Source organism: Trachinotus anak, unplaced genomic scaffold, assembly GCF_046630095.1.
Source record: "Trachinotus anak isolate AG129_WGS33_773 ecotype Australia unplaced genomic scaffold, CSIRO_AGI_Tana_v1 ptg000004l, whole genome shotgun sequence".
Lineage (NCBI taxonomy): Eukaryota > Metazoa > Chordata > Actinopteri > Carangiformes > Carangidae > Trachinotus > Trachinotus anak.
The window spans coordinates 3,619,990-3,636,167 of NW_027273855.1; the positions used below are offsets into that span (position 1 = coordinate 3,619,990).

General features: G+C 41.3%; 1 protein-coding gene across 2 annotated transcripts in view; it reads left to right on the forward strand.

Moving 5' to 3' along the window:
• nphp4 (nephronophthisis 4) overlaps positions 1-16,178 on the forward strand; it is a 163,998-nt gene that overhangs the window by 122,707 nt on the left and 25,113 nt on the right. For both annotated transcript variants that reach the window (XM_071475288.1, XM_071475289.1), the window contains 3 exons: positions 3,221-3,381; positions 4,349-4,532; positions 14,418-14,552. In XM_071475288.1, coding sequence (XP_071331389.1) covers positions 3,221-3,381; positions 4,349-4,532; positions 14,418-14,552 — 480 coding nt within the window. The remainder of the gene's footprint in view (positions 1-3,220; positions 3,382-4,348; positions 4,533-14,417; positions 14,553-16,178) is intronic.

Below are 16,178 nucleotides of genomic sequence, written 5' to 3' on the forward strand. Positions count from 1 at the left end.
CCTGCTGTGTACACATGAGGCAGGCCATCCAGGGTTGTGGGGTCTTGGTGCCCCTCCTTGTCTACAGACCTAGTTGCACACACACACACACACACACACACACACACACACAACCCTTTTCAACCCTTGGGCCTGATCTGTCAGCTCTTCCCTGCTTGTGAGCACAAACACACACACAGCACATTCTCTCTCCCTCCTGCTCTCCCTCTGTGCTCTCTTTGCCACCCATCCACTGCACACAAGCCCAGAGCATGCTGGGAGAATTAATGGTCCAAGTGGAGAGAGTTGGCGGGTGGTTGGGGAGTAGGGAGGAAAAAGGGGGAGGTGAAGGAGTCTGTGTGAGTTAGGTTAAAGGAAAAGGAGTTCTGAAGCAGAACAGAAATATCAACACTGCTCTGGTCTTTGTCTCCCTCCACATGTCTCTTGATCTTTTTCTTTACTGCTGTTAAATAGTCAGTAATGGTCTGTCCATAAAAAATTATATCACCACTCTTGTCTTCATTATGTAAAATAGAAGTTCCCTTAGTTTCAGATATGTGATCAGAAAAAACACATCCCAGTGTGGGTGGATTTCACTGTAACCTACCTCAACTGTAACTTACTCTGAAGGAGCTGCACCTTTTCTGCCTTTCACTGCAGAGTTTTAGTGTCTCCTTGTGGCCTAAATGCTGTTTCAAAGGCTTCTCCATCTTGATAAAAAGAAAACAGAACATTACCACATTATCTGATCTGATAAATTTAAAGTCAAATCAAAAAGTTTTGTGCATGTAAATTCATTCTTCACTTAGATCACGATATATTTATAGTGATTTATAATATAGCAATTAATGAAATAATCTAAGATCAAAGGTTCACTTACTGGATTTTTGGAGCTGTCTGTGAAGACCACAGCATCTACTGCTCAGGAGGCAAATTAATCCATCAGAGGTTAAGTGGACTGATCAGTGACACTTCAGCTAGCTCCATTCACTGATGATGACCATGACATGCTTCAAAAAGCGAGTGACCTTTGAGCTTAGATTGTATTCAGTATGATGACGCTGGATAAATGTACAAGATGAAAAGTCCTTGAATTGCTCAGAAAAAATGAAAATTTGAACATCTGCAAGTCTGTGACAAGTGGGCAACCTCTGTCTGCTGATGAAGAACAGCTGCTAAACGGAGCTCTTGATTAAACGGTTCTTAAATTCATGTAGTCATTTAGATTAATTGCTAATTCAGTCATCTTTCCATTGCTTTTAACAATTAAAAGTTAAACCTGAATAGATCTGATATGTGACCAAGGGGGACTCTAGTTCTAAAGCTCTATATTCAATACTGGAGTCAGAGTCAATAAAATCCTGCTGAGCCTAAACTCTGACTCTAGATTTTGCCATTTGCCATCAAAAACCTTTCTACTTGAAACCTAAGAAACACCCACATGTAGCAATGGTGGCCTGTATGCATGCACACATCATGGGAATTCAGCAAGAAATGTTTGTGTGTGTTTGAAAAAAGAGAAGAGTTTTCCTTCAGTTCATGTGTGGAGAGAGTGAGTGGGGCTTGCTGCTCTCTTTAACACAGCAGGGTTGTCACCAAAGGTCCTCATTACTCCACCTCTACGCCGCCGACTGCTTCCCCGCACGTTCAGCTCATGGGACAAAGACAGCGTGGGGGCTTTGATACAGAGTTCGAGATGCTGTGGGGGAATCCAGTCTGCACGCAAACCCACACTCACACCTTTAGAACGGACACATGGTAGCCATTAACACGCCGCTGCAGGTTGGGAGTGCCCACTCACCCTGGATGACGATGGAGTCAGTTTCATTTGAACCGCTTGAAGTTAGAGGATGAGTCAGATTTCAGGTCGGAACATTTTAGAGCCGTCGTCAGAGAGCACCGGTTTTACATTCTCAAACTGAATTTGGGCTTTTACTTTAAACTGATTTTATCAAAAGGAAACGACTGCTGTGTGTGTCCCTGCATGTAACCTTGCAGGACTGGACAGAATAAATGTCTAACATACTTAAAGTCTAATGAGGTTTTGAGCCGCCTGTTGTCCTCAGAACAACTTCAATTGTCAATCTGTGTGTGTGGTATTTTCTCTGAAGAGGAAGAGTGTTGTCTTCCAAGTGATGAGGAGAGAAATTTACTCCTCCTAAAGGTCCAGAAGTGATTGTGGATTTGTTGATTAAAGTCATGACTTTATCCCGCTGTTCATGAAATCACTCGAGGTTTTTTGGCAGTGTGTCAGGAGCCATTATCATCTTGAATTATGGGAACCCTAGGGTGCTCCTGATTCTGTAAAATGGCCTCATACTTGTTGGTTATTGTATTCCCATGCAGCGCAATCATCAGACCAAATGACTCACTGTGGATTGGGCTGTTGTACTGTTGTTGTATCTGTCCACAAGGTTGGTGACAGATATTATGACCGTTTTTCCATATTTAAACCCAGCTGGATGAAAGGAAAGACGAAAATAATGATCACATGTGTGAGTTTTTCTCCAGGTTGTGTATCTTTTTGAGTTTTGTTGTCAGTGGAGACATATCTGTGGAGTATATACACAGTTATATTCAGTTTTTGAGGCTATGCTTTTGTGGTGTTGACTATCAATGCAGTTTATCAAACAAACGGGTGACAGATTAAAGGGATTTAGTCTTGCATCATCTGCGAGAGACGGAAAATAGAAAAAGGCCAAGATATGCTGTCTTTTATTCTAAAGTTTCTGATCCTGCACTTCCCTTGTCTTTTAAATCCCACACCCCAGGTTTGTAACACTCTCTTCCAAACCTAGGACCAGGTAACCCTGACATGCAAGTTGGGCTGCAACCATTATTTTTACACATTCCTGCCAACAGTCTAATGCTACATCTCTGACTGACAGTTGGTGGCAGTAACATTGCAAGAAATACAACAATTTGACAGCAAAGACAAGGAAGACAAAAACAGCCAGCTGGAAAACATAAATGTACAGTTTTAACAGTTAAAAAAATTTGCTTTGGAAAAGTTTAATCTGGAGAGTAAGGATTCTCAGTGTGTTTTGGTGGGACGCTTTTTTTATGTTGCTATATACAGATCAGTACATTTGGACAGTGACATTTTTGTCATTTGCAATCTGTATTCCAGATGTTCAAGGCAAGTTCACATCCATATTAGGTTCACAGTGTAGAATTCATGACTGTTTTTATACATAGTCCCTATTTTTGATAGTCTGAAGTCTCCGCCTCCCTTTTTCAGCCTCTCCAGGTCTGCAGGTGCAGTTCAGAGTAGACGATGGTTTCCTGAGACCCGGAGAGAAGCGCTGGTTCCTTCGCTACCTGGCGCTTCACACTGTGCACATCGACATCTGGGACAGCAACTCGTTGCTCCTCATTGGCTCTACTGCCATCGAGCTCAAGGTAAAGGACTGAGGTCGACTTGTGTTTCAAATGTATTCAGGTGAAATTGATACAGTTGTGATTATGACTGTAGTTGTGGTGTTACACAGTTAAGCATTAAAACAAAGAAAAAGAGATGTTCTGTTTACACATGCATTGTCAACCAGTGACACGTCTTTATCGCAGCACAGTGCATCTGTCATGGATTCATGCAGCAGTTGCAGATTGTTAACACATTTAACACATTTAGTCGAGCGAACCTGGCGTTGCAGAGAACGGTGCTACTGATTAATAGAATGTCAGATACAAACAAAGAGTTGCTTTGTATAAACCAGGTGTTGTCAAAAACAAAAAAACAGACATGTCATAAAATTATAATAAATAGTTTCTCTCTGTGTCTATTGGGAGTAGAAAGTCTTATTTTTGAGAAATGCAAATATGGTGGGTGTTCAAAAAATGAGTGTATTTCCAAACAGGAAAAGGGCACAGGAGCTTCAAATCTTTGCACCAAAATATTGAGTCTGTTTTGAACAACCCCAGCTCTAGTTAGTGCTGCTCCCTGCGTTGTCTGTGGATTTGACCAGAATACTCACCAACTTTTCCTGCTATTTTAACCGCTAAAGAAAAACAACCCACAGATTAAAGGCTTTTAAATTTCGGGACTGTCAGGTCTGTGATTTATTAATTGGACAGAAACTCTCTCATACCAACCTTGATGTGGAATTGATTTGTTTTGCAACTTTGGGAAATCTGTAAAGCATTTAATGAGAAAGAATCGAGGGAGTGATTTGAAATAATTGGGCAGAGCTGTTTTCAACTTGGCCTCAACCATTTAGCAATAATGCAAACCCCAGCAGTTGGAGAGCCGGTGGCATGTCTTTGTTTTGTTGTCTCCCCCTTGTCTTGATCAGTACATTTAAGTTTACATGCATCCTTGTGAGTAAATGCATCTTATATCCTTTTCTCTCTCGCTGTTTTGCATCCCCAGTACATGTTGCGTCAGGGTAAGTCAGCAGTGCAGGCCCTTCATGAGGTGGAGGTGCTGACCACCGATTACGTGGGAGAGGACTCCCTGCTGACCAGCGCAGGTCTGGGCCGACACTCAGCCTCCGGCCCCATGACGGTCCACACCATCGTCAAGGGCCGGCTGCACATACGTACAGGCAACATCGGTGAGTACAGGAAGAATTTTGTGGCACTGAATAGTTGAGGTGCTTTGCTTACCAAATATTACATCAGCACAGAATCTCATTTCTAATAAATACTGTAATGGAATCAAAGGAAGGTGCAGAGAGTTATCCGCAGCATATCAAATCTCATTTGAGTCCTCATAATAACTTTTCTAAACAGATAAATCAACCAACCATCCATAGGTGTGACAAAGTGATGCCCTCTGGCTTTTTCAGCACTTTCAAACACATCTCACACATCTCAGCAAATGAAACTTGTTCAGGTGTCGCAACCTGTCATCAGCTGATATTTTGTCACACGTACGGATCCCAAGGTCAAATATAAACTTCCATGATCGACATTTTTAGGCTTTTCTGCAAAAATGTCTTTTAAAAAAAACAATGCAAACAGAAGGTTGAATGATCATAAGATGCTGTATGGTTCATAAACTTGCATAAATACTGAATAGTACTTGGTGAGAATTTATCAGACCAGTCAGATAGATTATTGTAGCTGATACTGCTATGGAGACACTAAATCTAGCACTGGCCCCACTGGGACACAGACGAGAGTTTAGAATGAACAAGGGCTGTCGTGAACAGCTGGGTAGTTGTGTTCTCAAAACATAAAGGTAAATGTAAGGAAAGCCAGGGAACCAAGGAGTTCATTTTTTTAAGCTTTCAAAAGAAGATCCAGTTTCAGTATCACCCAAATCTCCTTCTACTGCTGAAATATGAGAGTGTTTTATATTCAGGTCATATTCCATTTGGAGCTTCAGATTACAAAGTAATGTTGTCTGTTTGCTTTTATTGAAGTGTAGAGTTGGGAAATGACAGTGAATCCCCAGGGCTGCTGCTGCTGCTGCTGTTTAAAGTTCCCATTTTCTGCAGGTGTGCTGGCCTGCAAAGCAAACACAGAGCCGAGGCGAAATATCTTGATGCGATAGTTCCACTCCGTCTAGCAACCGAGCACCTTTCCTCTTACCTTCCACTCATCCAATTTGGGCCTGGTGTGCCCCCGCGACGAGATGGCAGCTGATGATAGCTTCTTCGCCATTAATCAACTGTTGAAACGATACTCCCTCTCATAAACAATGCATCATTCTTCGGGCCTCAGAAAGTCTGCGAAGTGCCATTGTTGGGGCTAAATACGCCAGCACTTTCTCATCGTGCTTATCACTCGGAGCAGGTTGAGAGCGCAGTGGGTTATTGGGTGTGCTGGAGATGGAAGGAGGAGGGTTGTGTCTGGCATGTAAATTCCAATCAAGGCTTAGATATCCATCAAGTGCCCTGGCCAACAGTCAGAATCAATTTGGGATGGGAGGACTCACAAGCACTTTTCTTTGTTTCTGCTTCCATCTGTCGCTCCCTCTCTCACTCTCACACGTCTCTCTTTGCTCTTCCTCACTGTCTTCCTGTTTTCTCCCATTCATCCATTTACCTCTTAGCCTTATTTCACTCTCTCTCTCTTCCACCCTCTATCAGTCTTTTGTTTTCTGCTCTCCCCTCCTCTATATCCACTGTGTTCCTCTGCATCTGCCATCAAGCCGTAATGAATCAGCGCTCTCATTTGGTGGGTGGTGGAGGATGTGACGCTCGCACAGCAATGCTTACTGTGGGGTGGGGGCAGGGGGTGCTGTGCGAAGACTTTGACAGAGATTTGATGGGAAGGACACGCACAGTGACATACACACAAATATGTGTGGGTATCAGATCACTTACATGTGCCAAGAAGGCATCCAATCATGCATACACACAGACTCATAGACAGGCAGGTGTAGCAGAGCGTGGACAGGTTGTGTGATGAGGCAGGATGGCAGGAATGAGAGGCGGACAGGTAGAGTATATCACCAATATCAGATGAGAACCCTGCAACTCCCTTTTTTTTTTAATTTTCAAGTTCAATTGAATGATTACATGGCTTCTCTATTGGAAAAATTCTACTACCACCAATCCAAAATGCACACTGGCCAGGCTGAAAGACATGTGTGTTGACACGGTGTAGATACAGCTCCTGGATCTGAACTCGAGAGGTGGAGGGAGGCTGCTTTAAAAGAGCCGATGATGCAGAGAGCCATAGAAAAGACAGGGAGAGGAGCTGAAGCTCTTAGCTGTGAGAAAACTATTTCTCTTTGTTCTGAGGATCTTGATGCTGCAGATTATTGTGCTGATTTATTATTAGTCGTGCATTATTATATGATAATGTTGACTAGTTTAACATGTGCCACAAGTTCTTGAATAGTGACCTTTAACTAGATCAACTGCAGGCTTTCTTTGAAACAGGCTAATATAATAGACAGGCCTTAATTACCAGCTGTGACGGCACGTTGTTTTCACCGGAGGTGGACAAAGTACACAGCTCCTTCAAAGTATAGATACTGCTACTGTCAAATATTACTCCAATACAAGTGAAAGTTGTTCAGTCAGATTTTTACTTGAGTTAAAGCACTGGAGTACGTTTGCTCCACATGTACAGAACATAATGACTCCACAACAAATTACTGACTGACTGACTGTAGAACCTGTAGAACATGACAAAATATGAGAATCAATATGCTACAGAGGCTGTAGAAATGGCCATAAAAACACAACTGAATCAACAAAATGAGCCATTGCATTTCCTTTTTTAAGGCAGTGATGGAGTAAACACAGCAAACTAGGAATCTTTCTTCATTTCTCATTAGGCCACTGCCAAATTTAAATTGAACCCGTTTCAAAAATGCAGCAGCACACCGTGACTGACAGTGTAGGCTGTGATTGTTTTTTCTAATGTGACAAAAACAGCGTATGGCCAATCAGAAAGTTTTGCAAGTGAAAGAAAATTGATTCACTGACTAAAATCTTTGTTTCAAAGTAATGAGCACTTCACAGAAATGTAGAAATGTAGAAATGTTACTGTCCACTGTCATGTGACAACATGTGGTCCTGCAGACATCTACTGTAGCTGGAACTGTCTCAGCGATAACATCAAAATTGTGCAAGATACAGTCATAAAACTTTACAGGTGTGTAGTTGAGATTAAAATGAAGGCAGAGGTTGAAGATGGGTGCAGTCCGACCCACGACTAGTGAGGACTCATGTAATAATGATAATAATAATAATAATATCTGCAGAGTGGCCTTCTGTTTTCTGATGTGCTTGTTCTTGATGCTGCCTGCTGATAAAACAAATTCAAAACTACCTCCATCTTTACATGTTGTTTGGATAAATTCAGCACATTGTATGATTAGTGCTGTAAAAATGATATTTCTACAGCACTGATAACTATCAATACAGAATCATATAACATTGAGTCCTCCACTGCTCTGACGTTCTCTTCCCAAACAGAAATACTGTTTTCTTTCACTAAATATTTACAGTCACTTTGATCTTGCAGGTTTTTTTTATTTTTTTAATTTTTTTATGGCTGTTAAGTTAAAAGCCTTCCTGTGACTCACAGGGGCATAATCCCTCCCTTTCCTGCTAGGCCTTTCATTTGACTTGACTTATGCAGAAAATATTGAGCTTCATTGACAGCAACTTAACAGCACTGAGAAAAACAGCAGAGCAGAAGTGATTGAAATGATTTCTCTTGTAAAGTGAACCTCACAGCTGCAGAGCGCTGAGTATGACATGACACTTTTCTTGCACTGAGGGAATTAGTGCTTCGGAAATGCCAAGTATTTTGCATTTTCCACGTGAGCCATGGTGTTACATAGTCATCCTAAAAAAAGAATGTAAGATTTAAAAAAATGTATTAGTTATATAATCACATTAACTAACCATGCCAGTATAATTCACAAGCAATGCAGACCTGACTACATACTACTCTCTCCCTTTTTTAATTTTATGTGTTTCAGTCATGCATGCTATTAATCATGTCTTTACTTTCCCCCGCTGGGAATTCATGAGAATGAGGCTTTATTGGAAAAAGTGAGTGGCAGACTGTCACTTCCAAATGAAAAAGAGTGAAACGCCAAATGATATCCTTTTTAATTATCACAAGGTGGGATTGACAAGTAATTAATTAAATGGTAATGATATAGGCTGTCAGGCCTATTCAATCATTCTATAAGGCAGCTTTTATTAATAGCATCGTAAAGGACAAAAGGCAGTGGCCTAATCAGAATAATAGAGAGTTGTGAAATCATGGCTGGAGCATTAGGGGATTTGGTTTTTTTCTCCAGTATGAGGTCTTGAGGAGGCAAAACAGTGCACCCACACAGAGAACTGGAGCAGATGAGGGGAGCATAAACCATGACGACCGCCTGCTCATTTCATGAAACTGATCGACTGGTGAATCCAGAGGAAAGCTATGATACTTTATTGATTTCATCCGGTGAATCCACATGATCTCCAAAGTGAGAATGAAGATGGAGGTCAGGACAGAGATACATTAAAGAGAGATATTTAATGTTGTTCCCAAAGATAGAAAACAGAAAACAATGAATAAACTTTGTAATCTATGATGTCATTATGATTTACAGCCCAAAGCTTTTCCAAAGGCTGACAGTGTGGACTGACTGATGCCTTGTTAATGGTGATTAATGTATATCATCTCTCTAAACAGACAAGCAAATAAAACACTGATAGATGACAGATGGATAGAAAGGAAAGGATGGATGAAATAAAAAATAAAGAATATGATAAGCAAGAAAAGATAAGTCATTTTGACGCATTAACTAAATTTTTATTCTTGCCCTGAATATTTATAAAATTTACTGTTGATGTGTTTATTTATTTGTGTCTACGTATCTACTTAATCATTTTCCTGCCAGGTCAAGTCAGTCTCTTTATCCAATATATCCAATATATTAAGGAGGTTTCTGTAAATATTGACATTTACCAGCCAAATTACCATTAATTTTAAATACAGATATTCATCTTAACTCTTAATGTTTTGATGACAACCATCACCTATTCACAGCAGAACAGCTGGAAACAACATGTCTCACATACACTGTAGTCATTTCATCAAGTTGTTAAAGCTGGTGTGTTAGAGAGGAGTTGCCTATTGCCACATCTACTTTCATCTGTTTGGTGCTGAGCAGGTAGCTTGCAATGTCTGGTAACAAACTGAGGGAGAACTGCATTGTGGGTTCATCACTACTATGCAACATTACACGTAATCGTTTGATCCATTGTTATAATAAAAATATGAAAAGGGCGGCCTTAATGGAATAAAATTGCCACTTATTTTGGCTTATAATAACTTTAAATTACTTACTTTTCCATGACTGGACCCAAACTTGTATCTGAGCCAAGGACACAGCAGTTTATATAATAGGCTTTGGGGGCCCAACTCTGTCTTGCACGCATATCGCTTGAGTTTAGCTTCATAAAAAGGTAATATTAGCTACGTTGCCAAAAATTAAGACAATGAGTGGTTTTAATTTTCCAATTTGGAAACAGGTTGGTGCTATTTGCCAACTGTAAAATGGCCCATATGTGGCAGAAGGGAAAGCCCATTGATACAAAAATGGTTTTGCTGACTGTGTTGTCTATATCCTTTCTCTCTAACTCTCACTTTCTCTTGCTGTCCCCTTTTCTCAGTCCACACACACACACACACACACACACACACACACACACACACACACACACACACACAAACAGAAAGCATGTATCTGCTTCAGCACTGTAGAGAAGACAGATCAGAACCTTCCCCAGACCTCACAGTGCTCCTCCTCTGCTGCAGCCTGATAAGTCCTGGAGAGACTGACTGTTGCGGCAAGAGAGAGTATAGAGATGCCACAGGTGGAGCAAAATATCAGTGAAATTTACCTTACAATTAGTTTAGCTAGGTGACTTCCCTAAGGGGGCCACATATAGTATGTCTCAGTCATTAAAAGCGCTTGCCGTTGGCGCATTCAGGCCCGACTTTATCAACCTTGCTTTTAGCCCTGAGGTGAGAGGGAATCTGCTTATTCTGAAAGGTCAGTGGCCTGGAACAGGGAGGCAGAAGAAATCGAATATTGCACACTACTTTGAAATCCCCTTGGTGCTTGCTCCCATTTGTTCTGAGCGCCAGTAAATCAGTGGTTTCTTGTGGCCTTAACCTCAAGAACTGCGAGCAGAGCAAAGAGGGCGGGCAGGTGGGCTAGTGCGGAGTGCGGGTTATTGTCATGCAACAGCGAGACGTAGTCAATAAATTTGATAGAGTTCAGCCCCTGGCACTTTGTTCACAATTGCTCTCCTCTGCATTGACAACACAGAACAGCAGATGCTGCGCTGGGCTTTCTCTTTGCAACACAAACCTGGAGTATTATCTTACACTTCAGCCATGAGGATCATCATCTCATGCCAGTGTGATTCAGCAGTTAGGAAAGGATTATGTGACCAAGAGCAAGACATCCACGTCAACCTGGATTAGCACTAAAGTAGGTATTATCTGATGAGCCTAATGATGGTTCCAGTGATAGGTGATTAATTAAAATGATTGAATGATTAAATCGGGGGTCACAATTGGGTTCAACATCAGTCCATTTGTTTTATTGTGGGCACGTAGCACGGGGTGTTCATCTTATCGCGTCCTTGCAGGCTTATTTTATAATTCTATCCATCATCAGAGCATTTTTCAACACACAAAAGAAAAGCAGGCTGAAAGGCCCATAATGAGGCGCCTGGAATGAGATCTCTATGGTTTTGTTATTGATTGGAGATGTTTACGCGACAGCTGAAGTAATGTCTTCACAGTAATATTTGGGAAATATAGCTCAAACAAATACATTCAGCTGAGATGTGTGGCCGGGGAAGGGTGATGGATGATGAGGGGAATGCATTGGGACGGCAGACACCTCACCCATTAATCTGCAGAACTGCGCTGCCTGTGTCTGTTTGCATGGCAACACCAGCTCCCCATTACTCATTTAGCTGATGCACATTATCAGTTTGTTGATGAAGGAGTTTGCCTCTAAAAGATTTGGAGGGTACTTTTAGCTCCTCTTACAAAACTCCTACAAGCTCACCGAGGTGTCAGTAAAGCCACTTAATTGCTGCGCTCACCATATTTCATGTGAAAGCATCCTGAATGAGGTATCCCAGAGCCTCTCAGAAAATGCTAAAACTTCTTACGCTACAATTAAGCACCTCAGTCGGGTATGTTGTGGTGTTCTAAAGGCGGGAAAGTGATGGGAGTAATGGGAGCATTGTGTCAAAGTGCACTGTAATTTAAAGAGCCGTAAACTTTAGTTTTAATTGCTTCTTCAGTCAACTGTTGTAAATTGTATCCAGCAGATTTCACGTGGTGGCCTGAGTTTATCTGGGAATTGCACAAAATGAGTCTTTTGACCTGTGGTATTTGAAAATGCTCTCGTGAAGACGAGGCAGGGCTGGTGGTGTTGACGTTGCGACTGTGTGAGCAATCTGTCACGCTTCCGCGTTTTGTGTGTAAAGCACTGTTCAAAAGTGTAAGCAACCCTCCCCCCACAGCTACTGTAGGGGCTCTGCACAGAATGAATTAATGTTACAAGGAAATCCAATATTGACCCATCGACCATCATTCACTGTCTTAGTACAAGTGCACCCTGGAGTGCTTACTTATCCACTTACCTTTAAAAGGAAGGAAAACTGATGATTTTGCCATTTTGGAACAGAAACGGGGAAACAAATAAGGTTGAAACCTGAAGCTAGGTCTGGTTGTAAAGGGGCAGGTTTTGCAGCTTAACCACAAACTGTCAACTGTGCCATTCAATCGATGACACAAAGCCTCTGTAATAACAGGATTTAAGTCGTTGGCCTAGTTCTCACTGCAATTAACAAATACTGATGGACTCTTGGTGTTTCATATCTTACTGTATTTTATTATGATGAAATCTACTGTATACTAGATGCTTTTATGTCTCTATTTATTGTATGACTTTATTTATGATGTGTACTGGTTGTGTTGACAACTGAAGACTTTCTAATCTAATCTAATACTGTGGAGGACAATTAAAAAATATATATTCATAAAGTGGGATCTGTAATGATGTCGTCACAACCCACCTCTGGTTGCAGGTGATATTTAACAGCTTTGTGTTGAATAGTCTAACTGCATCTCTGACGGCCAGCGCTCAGTCAAGCCAGACAGAGGTCAGCACTAACCATCCATCAGCATGACACTCAACAAGTTGCCAACTTTCTGTGTCTAGACCTCCGTGGCAATCTCAGGCCACTAATTAACCGCTGTAGGCTTGTCTCCATGTATTGATTCTGCTTCAAGTGTTCTTAGCCAGGGTTTAATCTGGACTGTGTTCACTTTGACACCAAATACAATGAAAAAGTGTTGTTTCACATGGGACTTCAAAGAGAACTTTGGCCTAAAACTAATGTTTTTTTTTTTTTTTTGTTGACTGGATTTATCTTTAGATCTTCGTCTGGTTTGTTATTTCAAGAGGTTGCAAACACCCAAATCTCAAACCACAGCTGGAGTTACACAGATTAGGTTTTTAAACAGAAGGAATCCAAACAAGAGTTACAGAGATAACTGTGCTTCCATAACTAATGAATGATCCTGATCCTGATAAGCACACATCAGACATAATGTGTGATCAAACAACAAGCAAGACCAACGTTCTTCATTGACACTACTGTTGGGGAGCTTTGTTACTCGATTAGCTTATTTGCCTGTTTGAAACAAGGAAGCTTGAGGTTTAGGTGAGGTGTGGTGGTTTTTCACAGCTTAACAAGTTATTCATAGAAAAACAGAATATGCAGTGCCACCTGCACATCTGTGTGACATCCAGTTGTGGAGTTTCAGTCCCAACAGTTGTGGACCAGCAGTTCTGGACCTCCACAGGCTGATGTGGAACATCTTCTCTCTAAGAAGCCAGAGAAGTAAGAACTACTGCAGTATTTACACTTGCATTACCTGCAGGCAATGTATGTTTTTCTGTATATAGGTGGACAAGATGCAGAGGCTAAGAGAAAAAAAAGAAAAAAAGAAGCAACAATGCAGGTTGATAAAGTTTTGTATTTGGTTAATGCTTGAAGTATAAACTCAGCTGTTACTGAAATCATCTTCAGATCTGTTGTTACCACAACATTAAGTTAAAATCAAGTTATTTTTTTCTACATACGGATTTACATTGCAGGAAATTAATATTCAGACTTGTTTGAAAGATCAACTGGCAAAGTTTAATGGTGTGCTTGGCTTTGTTCTTGGTTAAATTTTTATTGACTTTCAAAAGCTAACATTTGATGGTTTTCAGTTATTGTGATAGTGATTTCCCATTTATTAACTATTTTTATTTATATTAACAAGTGGTGCAAACGTAGACCTGCAAAAACGCATAAATGAAACAGCAACTATAAAACAAATGCTGCCATAACACTCATTGCCAGTCGGTGGCGTTAGTGTTACAGCTGCAGCAGGCCTGTGCAGAGCTGGTCTGACAATGACCAAACAGCTCAACGCTCAGGAGAGTCTGCAGCTTTTTAAAAGTGAATGAGTGCGTGTGTGAGTTTGAGTTTATGAATGAGATAAAAGGAGGTATGAAGGAGATATTCTTGCTATAGATACATAGCCAACGTTAGCATTAACAGCTGTTTAGTGACTACTCGTTGTGAGATCAGTATCAAATTTTGTTCCTTTATTTTCCAAGAGCTGTCTCCAGTGGTTAACAGCAACCCTCCTGTTATGTTTTTTAATTCTACCTCTTCTTTTCTTCCACTGAAGTTAGCATGCTAACCAGCTTTCCAATACTGAATCACTGAAGTGTCCAGTCTCTCTTGAAGAAGTAGCGCTGCTCAGAGGGTGTGTTATAACCTTTTGTATTGTAAAAGCACTGATAGCTGGAGCTCTTGGCCAGACTGGTAAGTAAACAGCTGTTCATGCTAATGTTAGCTATGTAGCAATACCAAAACTTACAAAAAAGCTTCTTTAAAGATGCAAAATATCAAACTAAGAACTGTATCTGTCTTTTACAGGGTGCCCAGTAGGATCTAGCAGGAGGAGGGCAGCAGACGTGATGCCGTCTCATCCTCACATCATCACACCTCGCGAAGTCACCAGTGGCTTCAGAGGAGGAAGCCTGTCCTCCAGAAACATCCTCCAGCTCAATGGCAAGCACTTTAATCCTCAGCCCACTGAACCCTGTCTGTTTATGGTCTAACATATCAACTGACTTCACTTTCATTAACTGTAACTGTGCAGTGGAGGCATTCCTCCACTTACCTTTGTACTGTATGTCTAAGCACATGTGTATGTGTGTATTCTCCGCCATGGAGTAATTAGAGTCTTTCATCTGGGCGGTGACCATGCTCCTTCCTTGATCAGCTCAACCAGATCCATTTCACATTCTGTCTGTTGGCTGCACCACTGAACCACTCAATTTTCAGCCTAATTGAGCTTGCAGAAGCATCTCTGGTGGCTTGCCACAGTCCTGTTTGTATTTTCTGTGTGTTTGTGTGTATGTGCGTGTGCAGTCCAAGGCAGAGGCACGCACACACACATACACACACCAGGGAAACCAATTTTTTCCTCAATTAGACAAGCCAGTCGCCAGTCAACTGGTGTGTGTTCTTAACTTTGTCCTTAAATGTGGACTATGACTAAACACACACACACACGCACACACACACAGATAATGTGTCACATGAAAAAGAGTGATTGAAAACAAGCAGATAATTGCTGATAATGACGTAAAGCAGGTCTGGCAGGTCTATAATTACATTATGCTCTGAGGAGAGCATATAGAAATGCTGTGTAATTATACTTAACAAATATTTGTTCATGGTACACTCCATACTAATACACTGATGACCACCATGTGTCAATATATACTGTATAAAACATGTTTGCAAATTAATGCACAGGTTCACTCCAAATGTATTCCCCAAACAGTTGCAATCATTTATTCACAGCTCTTGTTACTGTGCAAACACGGTCTGTTCACTGTTTGCTCTGTTTCCTACCTGCATCACCACCTCCCCAACACCCACCACCACCACCACCACCTCCCCTCTGCTCTCTTACACACTGAACCCTGTCCTCTCTCCTCTCCACCTCCCTGTGCCAGTTTTACATACAATGTGCCTAATTGCTTTCACTGGACTCCAGTCACAACATTAAGCTACACTGAACAGAGCAGCTGCACTGTGTCGTGTGTGTGTGTGTGTGTGGTTGTGTATGTGTGTGTGTGCGCTTGGTCACACTCCTGCCCCACTCCTTTCTCCCTGTGGCTCTAGAGGAAGCGGTGTAGCTGGACACTATCTGGTTTGGTGACTGGCAGTCGACCTAGTGCCTTTCTGATAAGGACACTTGGGAGAAATGTCCAGGGATTAAGAGTTGCACTGAGAGAGGAAAAAAGAGAAGATATCCGGTTTGTGTGTCAGCATAAAATTCAATTTAGACATTTATTCCTGCAGGTAGTTCATCACTGCACTGTTTGTCCTAAAACCTCTATCAAGATCAATTTTCGCAATAACAATAGATTTAATGAAAAATATTTCTTCATGCATCTTTTTCCTTTTCATGTATTTGGTTTGTTCTGTTTTAATTACAGTGTGAATATTCACAGATCAGGGCTGTTTGGTTGTCGTTGCATGTGTCAGTTCATTATAGCAGCCGAGAAAGCTCGACTCTCTGCAGAGAAAGTAAACTCACACAGAATAACAAAACACAAGGAAATGAAGAAAACATCCTCACCACTTTGTCAAAACATACGTCACAATGCTAATAAGTAAAAT